The sequence below is a fragment of the Salminus brasiliensis genome, chromosome 19 (genome assembly GCF_030463535.1).
Source record: "Salminus brasiliensis chromosome 19, fSalBra1.hap2, whole genome shotgun sequence".
NCBI lineage: Eukaryota > Metazoa > Chordata > Actinopteri > Characiformes > Bryconidae > Salminus > Salminus brasiliensis.
Genome location: NC_132896.1, coordinates 32,229,534 through 32,244,475, shown reverse-complemented (window position 1 = coordinate 32,244,475; position 14,942 = coordinate 32,229,534). Strand labels below are relative to the sequence as shown.

The following is a 14,942-nucleotide window of genomic DNA, read 5'->3' as shown; positions in this document are numbered from 1 at the left end:
ACGCCTGTGTTGACAATTCACTGCCAAGATAGCAACGAACCAAGGCCGCTGTTAAGGCACTGTCACTATGATCAAGAGGATCGCAGGTTCGAATCCTGGTCATGCTGCTAGTTATCAGCAGCTGAGGCCCCGAAAGAGAGGGCACAATTGGCTATTGTGACTATTATTTCATTTAATTCACTTTTTCATGGCCCAGTTTTCCAGTGTCGAGTCAGTTCTCAGGATCAGTGCCAAATGGTCGTGGTAAGATTTTTGGAGTCGCGTCTGTTTTGTGTAACAGGGTGGACATGCTTGGCGGTTGACTCCTCTCAAAGAAAGAGAAAACAACAAACGTTTTAGTGCTGTTAGCTCTGCATTGATGCAACAAAAATTGTATCTTAAGTCTTAAATTATTTGATTTATTTAAAGAAAATAATGTAAATGTTTTAGATTTTTCTGAGTTTGAGTAAATAATTAAATACTGAGATATTATGTACCTTTAAACGTCCACATTTTGACACTGATGTTCTTCATGTTACTTAATACTGTAGATTTAGGTGAACCTGGTTCTGCCCTTTCCCTCTGGGTAAGCTTTTTTCAATTAAATGATCATTTTTATCATCTGAAATACTTTCAGCGCTTTTATTATGAAAGCTTCTTTTTTTTTTTTTTACACTGTACAGGTTTGTGCAGTGATGTAACCGCCCCCTAACAGTCCAGACAGTTGTGACTCTGCCACCTGCTGGTTCACCCATCTCCATAGACTCTGTGATGACGCACCTCCCCCGTGCTGAGGAGCAGGGTGCTGGCCTGACGGTTTATTTGGCCTGATTGGTTGCTTGGTGACTCAACACATCCGGAAGGGCTGCTTCAAGTATTTCCTAACCTTCCAGGTGTACCTGACACACAGGTAGGCTGAGCATGAGCAGGTTCATTCATGTTTGAAAAGGGCTGCCCTCACCTGCGGAACAAGGCCTTATATGGCCTGTTACCTGAAGCCCAGATCGCAGCAGCGACAGCAGCAGCAGCAGCAGCAGCAGCAGCAGCAGGTTTATATTTGCTCTGGTGAACAACTATGGTGTGTGAAGGCTTAGCGGTGTGTACATATGTGCAGTACTCCTCAGTAAATCATGCTGCAGATCTCCTAATCAGGCCTACCTGAATACTTAGTAACGCTCTTAAATGGTTAACATTCCTTATATGAAAGCATATAAAGCCTTCCAGCTCCTTCCAAACAGAGGCCCTGATATTTATCACCACTCTGTTCCTCAGGCCAAATGAGGTCATAGGTGAGCTGCAAGCATTGTTTTGGGTTTTCATTCAGTCGACCCACGCCAGGGAACAAGGGTAGGCTCCTTCGCCCACACACTCGCTCTTCTATCTCTCCAATAACATGGAGAGAACACAGTGTGAGTTTCCATCTGCCTCTAATGGCCCTGCAAAGCCGATCAAATGAGCCAGGAAAGCAAGTGCAGTCATCGCAGGGTGTGCCCGCAGCGTGCGGGTGGGCAGGCAGGGGACTGGCACTGACATCTGTTTGGTGGGATAAGTGGAAACATTTCCACAACATTAGCGCACCACACCAGGACCAAGCCCGCTTGTGCTGCATGATGTCATTCTGTTCGCTTGGATGGGCCTGCATGGCATTAGCTGCACAAAAGGCCGCTCAGCTGTCAATCATGTATTAGGAATGTCATTATCCAATAACAGTTATAAACACACTTGCATTTAACTGCATTTAGCATGTGGAGGTGAACACACACACACACACACACACACACACACACACATACTAGTATATAGGGCAGTGGCCAGCCACCTCAGCACCCAGGGGTTAGGGATCTTGCTCAAAGCCACCTCAGCCATTCACTTGCCTTGCTGAGGCAGTGGTGGCTCAGTGGTTAAAGCACTGGGCTACCTGGGCTGGGCAAGCTGGGCCCCTTTCTGCCTCCTGGGTGCTGCAGTGATGGCTGCTCACCGCTCTGGGATGAGTTAAAGGTGGTGCCCAAAGTCCATCTGTGTCCAACACTAAAGGTGATTATGGTTGTCTTTGTCTTTGAGGGAAGAAAAAGCCCTGTTTCTGCAATCTCACCAGTTTGCTGGTCCAGTGGATCGAACCAGCAGCCTCCTGATCTCAACACCCCATCCTTTAGGCCACAGCTGCCTAAACAACTGCTAGGCTGTGAATTAGTCATGTGGAGTCACCTAATGGGATGTTAATCCAACAAGTAGGGCTGTTCAATTCTGGGCTGATTTATATAATAATCAATAATACATTATTATTGCTCACTGTCTGTCAAGAGTTTGGTGTGTTCTTTATATGCCAGTGTGGGTTTCCAACATAGTAGTTCAATTGACAATGTGAAATTGCCCCTAGCTGTGAGTGAATGGGTGTGCATGGTAGCCAATGATGGACTGGTGGCCAGTATAGAGATGTTGTTTAACGTTTATTTATTTATCAGGGGCAGCGCACAATAATCAACATACAGAAAATGTCCCAGTGTAAACTAACTGGCTAACTGTCAACTCTATCCCCTGATGCTGGACGTTATTAGCCCAGAAAATATCAATTTACACACACAAATACACATTTTATGTAGCAAAATATGAATTAAATGATTAATTAATTGGAGAGGGTGTATCCAAACCTGTTAATTTATTAACTCAGTGCCAATCATGTAATGTGTGAGACACAGCATGACCTCTAACTATCAGCTAAATGGTTGAAACTTGGACACAGTTGGGTGTTTCCACAGTGACCCCAAACACACATCATAACTGGTCGTCGAGTAGATAACGTAGGCTAATATTAGACTCACCTCGCCTCAACCCTATTAAAAATAGGTGGACTTTGTTTAAAAGTCAAGTCAGTGGCGACATACCAACACCTTCAGCCCTGAAACAGCCTATGGTCCGCCAGCAGGCCGAAAGTGTTATTACAAGCCAAAGAACAGCCCCACCAGTTTGTACAGAAGTCCATGTAGTTACTGAGTAATTCAGAGCCTTAGTGTGTGATAAGCCTTTCTGCAGTAAGGGGTTTATTGAACTCTACCAATTCTGCCAAGAGGAGTAATCAGAGGCTTGTTCGTTGTTACTAAAAAGCATCTGGTCAAGGTGCAACATGATAAAAGATTAATTTTTTTATTTGTACACAATTTTCATTCCCAGTTTTAGGTTGACAATTACCCAATCCCACTCGTTAGTACTATCCCCCATCACATGTAATGCTACTGACACTGGGAGGGTGAGGTTTAGCAAATCCAACACCTGCACAGCCAGCAACAGCATGTATAAAAAGCCGCTGATGCCACGTCACCGGGCAACCAACGCCCTGGGAGGAAAGCGCCGGGTACCCAGCTCTGATGCATCAGCTAGCAAACACCTGCATCACACTGAAGTAATGTGGTGAGAGAGAGAGAGAGAGAGAGAGAGAGAGAGAGAGAGAGAGAGAGAGACACATCTACCCACCCAGAGAGAGCAAGGCCCATTGTGCTCCCTCAGGTTCTGGCTGCTGATGGCAGCCAGCATGACCCCGGGATTTGAACCTGTGATTCTTGGGTCATCTTCTTGGGTGGCAGCGCTACGATCTGGTCTGCTGAACCGCTCAAAGCCCTTTACCCAAATATTGTATTGCTGTATGTGCAACCTTGACTGTATAGGTGTTGACTTGAAAATATTACAATGTATTAAAATGCATTTCAAATTCTTCTTTCTTTAAAGATGTGTGTTGTCACTCATTCTGAGCCAGAAAAGGAACAGTTCAAAGAAATCATGTGCAATATTGCCATTACGTTCATGTGCATAATAAGTGTATGGAAATTTGATCTTAGCAAAGCCATTTGGAGAGCTAACCTATACCTGATACTCCTCTGGCAGACCCTTCTGTGTCTTAAAGGACTCCAGAGCTTTGGATTTGACTCTTGAAGCTGGAGTTCCACCATATGCTGAGCCCTTTTTGGTTGCAGGAATGACTTCTTATGTAGGCATTTCCAAATAAATAAATATTCATTTATTAGTCTTAGACCAAATTTCATCAAAATGGTGAATACTTACATACAATCAGGTAGTTCTGACCACTATTCTACATACATAGATTATGGAATCAAGTGCATTGTAAACATGAGTAACTCCCTACCATCATATATCAAGATATAGTTCCTACAGCTGCAGCTATTCTGCTTACAGTTAGATAAATAATGCTCTACTACCATGTCAGTTTTCTTTTAGAGAGAGAGATTTAGTGATGCTCTTACATTATCTTACACTACACTGCATTAAAGCCAGCTTCATCAGACATAGGGTAGTGTCCAGCAGGTGGCAGCATTAGTCTGAGCTGAAAATCCTTGAACCATAGTGTGTGTGTGTGTGTGTGTGTGTGTATATATATATATATATATATATATATATATATATATATATATATATATATATATGCATTTATATATCATATAAATATTATATAATATCTATAATATTATATATTATCTAAATATTTATTAAATCAGTGGATTCTCCCCGGTCTGCTCATGCCGGCTGCTCTCACTGAAGTCATCACTATAAATCAAGCTGTAAAGCTTTAACACATCTGTCTGAGGTGCTGAAACATCTGCTGCTCTTCTGTGTTGAGAACATTATGCATTTTTCAGCATGAAAATGATCAAACATCATACACTTATAAACTATGGTTTTGCTTTCATCACAAATGTTCCATATCAGCCCATTCATTTTAGCCTTGCCCGGGAGCGCCCTCTAGTGTCTAGTCACAAACCTGGAAGACATTCTCAAGTGGTCGTTCCAATTCCCCTCTCTGCAAGTTCTCTGATTCCACACACATTTACATTGGCTGTGTCTGATGCTGGTGGCAGCCAATGACATACAAGCCTGGATTACTACACCTCCCGACACTGGAAGGGAGAGGACTGACACATGCCTCCTCCAACACCTGCACAACCAGTCACAGCAATACACAGCAATGCACAGCAACTGCTGACGATGCAACGTCACCGGGCAACCAACGCCCTCAGAGGAAAGGGTCGGGTACCCAGCTCTGATGCATCAGCTAGCAGACATCCGCATCACACTGAAGTGATTTGGGAAAGAGAGAGAGAGAGAGAGAGAGAGAGAGAGAGAGAGAGATCTCTACCCGCCCAGAGAGAGCAAGGCCAGTTGTGCTCCCTCAGGCTCCGGCTGCTGATGGCAGGCAGCATGACCCGGGATTTGAACCAGTGATTCTTGGGTCATAGTGGCAGCGCTATGGTCAAGTCTGCTGGACCAGTCTGAGCTCTTTAGCAGGTCTCTGTAACTAAATCACAGAGGCCACAATACGTCCTGACGTGGCCAAGCTATCAACAGCTCACTGCTAGATATGAGCGTTTAGCTGTGTTGCCATTAACCATTAGCATTTCCATCCAATAACATAAAAGACTAGATTACTACACCTTGATTCATACATGACTGGGTGTCTTCCTGCCTCAGAATCCTGCCTGAGTAGGCAGCATTTCTCACGTTTCAGACGCAGCCATTGAAGAGTTTCACGTCCATTTGTGCTGAAATGTGCTAATTCTTTAAATTGACCAATACTTATTCAGTGCAGTCATGGGATGCAGATAAATAGCCTGGATAAAATTCAGATTCAGATTAACTGAAGGTAACAAAGAAAGAAAACACTGGACGCTTGAACAATATAACCTTTAATAGGGTAGAACTGTGTGTACAAAAATAGCACATGGTAGTGTTTTGTCATTAGAAACTGTAGCTGCAATTTTATGAGGCTGAAACATGGAGGACTGGGGACATACCCTAATCATTCCCATTCGTTTATTTGTCAAATTCAAACTGAAACAAGTCAAATTTTTAAGTTTATCATATGCCTGGTTTACACACTCTTACATAAATATAATCCTTATTATTATTTTGAGTGTAGCGTAGTGGGTAACAGCACTGTTGTGATGATCAGGGTTGATCCTGATGAACCATGTAAGCATAATCAGAAAGAAAAATGCACCATGGACAAAACCCACAGACACATACAGATGATGACAAGTGATGAAAACCATTGCACCCATACTAAAATCTAAAATATGGCCAAATATGCACAGACTTCAAAATATATGTACATACATATCATATACATATGTGTAAATATCATACACTAGACACATATGCATAATATATGAATCATACATATAGTTTTTATTTGTATGTAAATACATATATGTACAAATATTATATTGTATTATCAATATAATATCAATTATAGTACATATAATGCATTTACACACATATCTGACATATATCATCATTTCTGCAATGAATGGACCAATTGGAAATGTAAAAAAAAGCTGGCATGTACAACGATCAGCCATAAGATTAGCACTAGTATTGAGTAGTCTTGTGGTATCTGGCACCAAGGCGTTAGCAGCAGATCCTTTTAAGTCCTGTAAGTTGTAAAGTGGGGCCTGCATGGATCACATTTCTCAGGCCTAAGGTGCCCGTGACCTTGTCGCCGGTTTACTGGTCGTCCTTCCTTGATTAACTTTTGGTAAGTACTGACCACTGCGTACCAGAAAAGCCCCACAAGACCTGACTGGTGTTTTGGAGATGTTCTGACCCAGTCGTCAAGAACATCACAGTCTGGTACTTGTCAAAGTGGCTCAGATTCTTATGCTTGCCCAATTCTTCCCTGCTTTTAACACCAACATCACCATCAAGAACTGACTGTTCGCTTGCTGCCTAGTATATCCACCCCTTGACTGATGCCACTGTAGATGAAGATGATGCGTGGTGCTGATGAAGGTCTGCAAGATGATGTGTGGTGCTGATGTTATGGCTGATTGGTGAGTGTCACATATATTTTACTATGTGAAAAATACAGTATATGAGGTATATGAGGTAACATATGTCATATGTGGCCATATTTTAGATTTCTGGGGTTAGCAAATGTTGGTTTAGGAAGAACCTTGGCTTCTTGGTGATTTCCTTAAAAAAGGTCCTAATTAGAAACCCAGGAAATTGTACTAGCTCTGCAGCCGTCTGTACACTCCCAATTAATTTTTTTTCAGTTATTCAGGATCTAATCCTCTCTGTCATCAAATGTGAGGACCCAACAGTTGAGCTACTGTGTCGTCCATTGAGGTGGAGATAAAGCGCCTAGTATGCAAACAAAGAAAAAGAAGATCTAACTGAGATTAAGGTGTAAATGTCAAATGTCAACGTCAACCTTCCTCAAAAACCTTCCCTACCACCAAAGACTAACTGTAACTAAGCTACACATACTACTAGATCACGCTCTCCTGCCCCCAGAGGCAGGCATATTTGGTGATGGTTTGTGGTAGCAGTCTGAAGGTGTAGAATTAGGGCTTGCATTCATCCCAGTGGGAATGTAATACATGCCCTCTAAATAACTCTGATCCAGCGATGGATGGCTCTTTGCTTCTGATTTGGGCGTCTGGCTTGCTGAGCCTCCATATCCCATGCTGGTTTGATGGAGCGACGTGGAGACAGAGGTCTCTTGATGTCGTGGTTGCTGGGCAGACTGAGGATGAGGTGGTGCACCATAGGGGAGGTACTGGGGTGCATATAACCCTGGACCATGGAGGGGTGAAGGGTACGGAGCAGCAGTTGGAGGATACATACCAGAATGGGACATCGCCTGCTGAGGTATTAGGACTTCCACATATTGCCCTATTTCTGGATCAAACAGCATTTTCCTCAGTGGCTGCATCGGTACTTCAATATAGAAGTACTTTCCCGTTTCAGGGTCTAGAAGCACACGGCGAGGGCCTTGCCCATATCCAAGCCCACTGGCGTTCTCCGGGTACAATACACCACCACCCCCGGGACCGTCACTTCCATAGTCATGGCTAAAAGCTGGTGGTAAATCGTGTGGACTGAAAAACTGGGATCTAGGGTCCACAGCTATGTTGGGTGAGCGGCTGTGCTCGCGGTAAGCTGCACTGCTCCCCGCTTGTGGTGAGCGGCGATTAGCCGGATGCCTCTCCATCTGCTGAGTGGAAGATGGCTGCTGCTCATCACCAAAGGACTGCGCAGCTGGGGCAGGGCAGGGATATGAGTGGTGCAAAGGTTGAATCATAGCAGGGGCCGGAGGGGCCGAGGTCTTCGGTGAGACTGATGGGTAAATTAAGGGCTGGCCATCTTGTCTGCATTGATGGGGACGGACCTGGGCCTTTGGTAGAGCACCTGGGTATGAAAGTACCTGTCCTGGTGAACGCGAGGCTGGTGGTGTGCGGTTTTGCGAGCCTTGGTAGGGATGGCCAGGATGTGAGTGAGAACCTGTCGTGCAGGAGCATGGGGAAGGTTTGTTGGTGGGATGGTATCGGTCGAGTCTTCTAGGGGGCAGATCGGAAAGCCTCAAGGGGCTAAAGCTTTCTCGTTCATCATAGCTGGGCGGATCATCTGATTTGTGGAAATGGAAGTCCTCTTTGTGTAACTGGTTGCTAGCTGATGCTGTGTTTGAAGGCTGAATGTAGGTATGGCTTTGTGATGCTACAGGCAAGACTGGATGACTGGATGCACTGGTAGAACTGACTGGCATCACTTGTTCCTCACTGGTAGTCGTGTCCAGTTGCTGCCAGCTGCTGGGGTTTTGCACTGAAGTGATGGATACCTGTTGTCTAGCAGTAGCAACTGACGATGTTGTTGGTTTTGGCTCAGAACTTGATGGCGGTTTGTAGCTTGATACTGCTGAGACAGCTAACTTCTTGGTGTTGCTTGATGCAACCTCAGTTGATTGCTCCTTCTGTGCCACCGCCACTGACGTCTCGCTCTTTTTAACGTCACTCTTTGCATGTGTTTGCTGTTTGGAAATAGCTGGGATGTCTGTTTTAGGAGAGTCACTTGATGTTGAGCTAATTTCGGGAAATGGCTGCTTATAGCAAGGTTTCGGTGGCACAGATGGTTTGGGTCGGTCACTGGATACTGACCTCACTTGTATAGGTAACTCGATTTCTTTGGACGTGGTAACTGGCATTGCATGACTTTTTGCATTGCTAGAAAATGACCTCACCTCTACCTTGTTTGAGGTTGCAAGGGGAGCTGGAGGTTTTGCCACAGAGGTAGCATGAGTTGTCTCATGAGTTGTTATCTTCTCTGCTTCCTTTGAAGGTTGCACTGAAGCTACATGACCCTGGTAGTCTGCCAGTGTTCCACTGGGACTTATTCTCAGTTCCTTTGGAGGCTTTGGAGAGCTCCTAACCAGCGAGACGCATTGAGTCGTCTGGAGGGAGCTGTCAATGGACGCTCTTCTGTTCTGTGTGCAACGCGTCTCTACTTCTTTGTCTTTCGCTTTCTGTGGTTCATTTGAGGTGTCTTCTGGTACACAGGTCTGCAAGGGAACCTCTAGTCTGTTGATGTGCTTGGGGGTGGCACCGACACCTTCATTTAGGACATCGCAAACCCCAATATCAGCTTGCATGCCTTTTTCTTTCAGTAGCATGGATACTGAGTGGCTACTGCTCAGACTCTTCCCATGTGGTATTCCCAGATCACTAGGTGTATTATCCTGCAGAAACAATAATCTTGAGGTTTCCTTACTTGTAGGTCTAGGAGGAACGTCCAGATCTGAGCTCTGCTCAGTAGTTTCTGGTGGTTTTGATGTGTTAGTGCTGTATGGATTCGATACAACAAAGGTATCCATGTCAGAGACTTGAACAGTTGTTGTCTTTTGCCTTGACTCCATCGTCACCTTTGGCAGGGAGGTCTTGGCTTGTACATCTATAGTGTTCCTATCTGTGGTCATCTCTGAAGTCCCCAGTGTCCCTGATTTGTCGGGATGATGTGTTTGATGTTTTAAGCTGGAAACCTTTTTGTCAGATGCTTGCTTGTCCTTCCAGCTGATAGCTTTGCATTCGATATGCAAGGCTTGAGGATGATGAATTTCTTTCTCTTTTTGAGGGACTTGGTCCTCTACGGGAGGATGAGTGGTATTGGAGGCTTTGAAGGACAGGTTGTATGTGTTCTTCACCAGCTTCCTAACATCCCTGACTTTATGCATAACAGGTCTTGAGGTAGGTTTTTCATCTTCTTCATTCTCTACCTCCGTGTCTGGTTTGAATCTCGTCTGCCACTCGTCTGGTGTTTCATCAATCGAGCGATCAGGAGAGGGGGAAACCTTTAGAGAAGACTTATTTTTGTCCTTGGTGGTGCAAGGCTTAAGAGTGATTTCAGGCGTTTTGGACAAGAACGTCTTCCTGCCAGCCTGTTGTTTAGGGGTTTCCGGAGTTGCACAATCCTCCAAGGCTCTGTTTGCCAACCTGTTTTGTGTGCTTGCAGCTCGGGTGGCCGCAGACGTTGGGTTCCTGCCAGTGACACTTGCTGATTCACGGCTGAACCTCTCTCTGAAATCACAAGTTTCTGCCTCCTGTTCACTCTTCCTCACGATTTGTTTCTTTGGAGGTGTTTTGCTTTCCAAGCGATCAAGCCTTCTAGGCCTCATCTGATCTCTCACTGGCATTCTGCCCTGAAGTGCAACTGTCCCAGAGTTACTGGAAGCAGGTATAAAATTGGGTTTGAAGATTGGCTTGGGGGGAACCTTGGGCCCACAGCTCTTCTTCTGAAGATGAGGGCTTCTGTCTTCCCTGCCAGCATAGTCTTCAGAGGATAGACTGCATTCAGAGGCAAGGCTAGAACTTAAACTGTGCCTCTCTAAGTTGCTGGATACTCCAGCAGAGAGAGCCTCAGGGTGTTTCTTTTTATCCTCAGATGGACTTGAATCTTCACTTCTCGAAGATTCCTTGGTCTCCATTTTCTTGGAAAGGACACTCTTGATGATGGTGGATGCCATTTTCGTCTTGGTTGAGGTTCCATCAAAAGACGCGGATTTCTGCAGCATCTTCCCATCAGTCTCAATCTCAGTTTCACCTTCGGACAGATTCTCGTGCCCAACATCTGGGGTGCTACGCTGGCGAGGAAGAACATCCCTTGAGCGCATCTGTGTGGACGGTGACTCCACACCACTTCCTGCATTCTCAACAGACCTTGATTCTTCGTTGTTGCGTCTCTTTAGTTGGATCTGCCGTTTCGGGACTGTCCTCTTCCCCCTCTTGGATTCTTCTCTGCTCTCTACTGCTACATCCACACATTCAAAACTACCCATCTCAAAACGCCTTGATGGATCCAGAGCACCCTGGGCCAAAAAAGATGAAGTGTGACACTGGAGGGCATCGCTTTCCTGCAATGCTGAGGCACGCAAATCTGCATAGGACATCCACGTAGCAGCACCAGGACTGTCCGCGGTAGATGGCTGTGAGACATTTGTAGACGACCTGTGGCTAGAGCTGTAGACATCCAAGTAGTCCCCTTGAGGGCTGGATAGGCTCCTGAAGGCCAGGTCTGTGAACCACTTCACTTCATTGTCTGCCTCGTCAAACTCGCTTCCCATACCGGAGGTCTCAGCGGTACATCCCGAAGGAAGACGGCCAGCACCGCTGTGTTTGCTCTGGGAAGCCGATTGGACCCTCCTGGCACCGCTCTTGTTCTCTTTTTGTAAGCCCTGTGCTCGGAGAAGACTCTGTTGCTGCCGAGTTGTCAGGGGAGACTCAAAATAACAGCGGGCTGGAATTCCAGACTTTGGGTCTCCACTTGAGGGAGCAGCACTGTGGCTTGTGGGACCTTTTCTATTCCTGTCCCTGAATGACAGTTCAACCTGTTCCCCTCTGTAACTACCCTCTGCTATATTCTCCTCCCCTTTTCCTGATGTATGCTCCTCCTGTACCACCCTTTCTTTACTCCACCCCTTGTTCCTGCATGACTGTCTGTCATTCTCTCTATCATTGTCACCATGGAAAACATTGGGGCTTTCCCTAGGTCTCACAGGCACATGGACAGGTGGCTTTTCCCCAGCTCCTGATTCTCTCTCCAACATTTCTGTTCCACTGCTCCTGCCATTGCCTTCCGGAAAGTCCCTTTCCTCTGCTATAGGTCCTGTTAACATTATCTGCGATGCAGGATGCCATGAATTTTCATGCGGAATTAAAGTTGATATGCTCTCACTGGTCATTTTTGTACTTTCCTCCATTTGTGTAACAGATAATGCACCACCACAAGGTACAGATACTGGATCTTTTATTATCTGATTTTGGCTGAGAGCTTCAGGAGCAACGTCTCTGCATTCATCCAGAGCACGGCTACAGCTTTGAAAGGGCTCTAACTGGCCAGAAAACTGGCGTCCATCATCAGGAGCAAATGATGGAAGATCCACCTCCTCGCTGGTTGGCTCCAGCGAGATGCAAGGTTCTGGAACTGACACTGGATCACTAAATCTGTCAGGTGATTGTTGATCTCTGATTTCAGGGGATGATGCTGCATCCCTTGATAGGCTTAAAGTCATCGACGAAGCTCTAGATATGTTTTCAGGTGTTGATGCCAGCTTTGAGGTGGGCGAGTTGGCCGGGACGTGAACCTCAAAAGTAGGACTTTCAGCACATGTCATTCCCTCGAGATCACAACATCGCGGCGGGACTGTGTTTTGAGGTGAAACCGCTCTGTATGTAATCCCCTGAATCTGAGGTGACAATGGTTTTTGCGGCAGGACGCTACACGCTATCACTCTGACTTCTGGAGAACAAGTTGCAGATCTCAGTTCAGGAGACGGTGTAAGAACATCTTGCCTGGTTTCTGGCGTGGATGCAATGCTCCTGGACTCAGGTGTGAGGCATAGTTTTGAATCATGTGAGGAAACAGAACCTCGGAAATCTATAGGAGTTGCTGGATCGTCTGTTTCTGGGATCTCGGGTGTGGATGCTGAAGCTTCAGGTTCAGCTGTAGAAACCCTTCTCTCGAATTCTGGTGAAGGGCTGATGGTGTAACCCACTGGTGAATGTATGACTACTGAAGGCTCTGAAGAGTGAGCAGCCACTGCAGAGCCTACAAATGAGCAGAACTCACTAACCTCAGGGGATTGGAGTCTCCCTGTTGCGTCCGAGGCGAATGATCCCGATCTTCTGGGATCAGGTGAGGGCACTATTTCTGCTGCTTCGGGAGAAACGATGTGAGGCTGGTGCTCAAATGAACTATTTATTTCTGTGTTATCCTCAGCAGCAGGAGTTGGAGAAGGGATAGCGGTAGGTTCCTCTGGTGGCTCCTCTGATGGTTCTTCTGGTGGTTTATCATCAGCTAGTGGAGCTGACTGGTGGCTGGTGGTTTCAGGTGAAGATCTTGCTAAAACATTTGGTTGGAGTGTGACATCAGATCTGGAGTGGATATGTGTCTCCATGAGTGGAGGAGGAGAAATAGAGGCAGGTGTTAAAGCCCTGATTGAAGGATCTGGTGTTGATGGACAGCTCTGGAGTGGTGAGACGTTAGTTAGGTCAGCTGAACACTCATGTTTTACTGTTTCTTCTTCTCGTGAAATGTTTTCTATGGGCGAACTGCAGTTACTTCTGACATCAGAAGAAAAGATCTTTGCTTCTGTCCCTCCAGGGTAGGTGACCACATTGCTCTCCTCAGCAGAAGCTTCTGATGGGGTTATCTCTGGAGAAGACTCATCGACAGGCTCATATGCGACTGTGTGAACTTGGTTATCTAAACATGGACTGTCAGGCTGTCTAGGTGGGGTACTAAAGTCCTTACGCTCAGGTGAGGCGGTCTCACTCTGCTCTGTGATCGTCTCGATTTCAGATTTCAGCGTCTCTCGAGATGAATCAGTTACTCCACTATTCGTGTCTCTGAATTCAGACGTTGATGTTACCAGCAGCTGGGGCGATGAATCAGTGTCATTTTGGGCCGATGAATCATTATCATTTTGGGCCGATGAATCTGTGTCATTTTGGACCGATGAATCTGTGTCATTTTGAGTCAAATTCGATTCCTCTTGGCTCTCTGTATGTGACAGATCCCCATCATTCACAATGGCTGGTGAAGGTGAGCCATTTTCAGGAGCAATTTTATCATTCGAGGAGGTCAAATCCTTCAGTGATTCTGATTCCCTCGATTCCCCAGTTTCAGGTAAGGGCAAGTCCCTTGTACGTTTAAGGCTGTCTCTTGAATCCTCAAATGAATCACTCGTGTCACTCAGTTGCTCCGAGCTATGGGCGGTATGATAGGACCCCGATGAATCATTGACATCTTCTACTGGTAAGTGTGGATCCACTTCCCTTTTCAGAAATGACGTCGAGGCTGGACTGCTGGAAAGAGAAGGGGACTCACAATCGTCTCCAAAAATGTCACAAAGGCAGGTGGTTTCGGAAATGGCGCCACGAGAACCAGGGATGCTGGTGATGTCGAAGATCTCCACGCGATTGGGCCCGTCTGGGTGCTGCAGGTTGAAGTTGCGTGGAGCACTGCGGAGGAATGAGTAGCTGTCCCCCTCTAGAACCCAGCTTTCCATTTCTTTGCTCCACACGCAGAGTCCCCTTCCTTACTAGTCGGAGTTGGACTGCCCGGAGCTTCGGAAATGCAGTAGTTACTCTCTGTCTTGGCCATTCAAAAGATGTGGGAGGTTTTTCAGACCTGAGAAGAGGATAAACAAATGAAATCAGCCATGAATGAAGTGTCGTAGCTCTTCGAAATATGATAAATGCTGATCCTGAGGTCTCCCAGAGTCACCAGACACACTTCTGAACATCAAGACATGCATATGTCAAGCTCTAATACGTCCACATATTAAGTGCGTGCATTAATTCTTGACTCAGGTTTGCTTTATTGTTTAACCAAACGATGTAAAACAGTCGAATTTGTCATTCTCTCTTAATTCCCATATTCTCCAGTGAGCTGGACTGTCCGAGTGTCATTACAAATGACTAAAAGTAAGTAAACTGAGCTGCCAGGAAACCAACCACCACCGTTTTCTCAAATATATACTTGCCATTTGCTGCTTTGCCGCGTAAGGCCATTTTGAATGGAATAGCACACCCACCAGTCCAGAGAGCATTTACAAGAGACAGATATGTACTGTACCTCGGGCTGACGGTGAGGCTCCAACAGGGGGGTCTGCGTTCCTGAGCACT

General features: G+C 45.9%; 1 protein-coding gene across 1 annotated transcript; it reads right to left on the bottom strand.

Moving 5' to 3' along the window:
• Nucleotides 1-7,142: 7,142 nt before the first annotated feature.
• Nucleotides 7,143-14,323, bottom strand: LOC140540762 (uncharacterized). The gene has a single exon (XM_072663189.1). It carries the CDS (start codon nt 14,321-14,323, stop codon nt 7,262-7,264), a length of 7,062 nt encoding a protein of 2,353 aa, XP_072519290.1. The 3' UTR covers nt 7,143-7,261.
• Between the last annotated feature and the right edge of the window lie 619 nt (nt 14,324-14,942).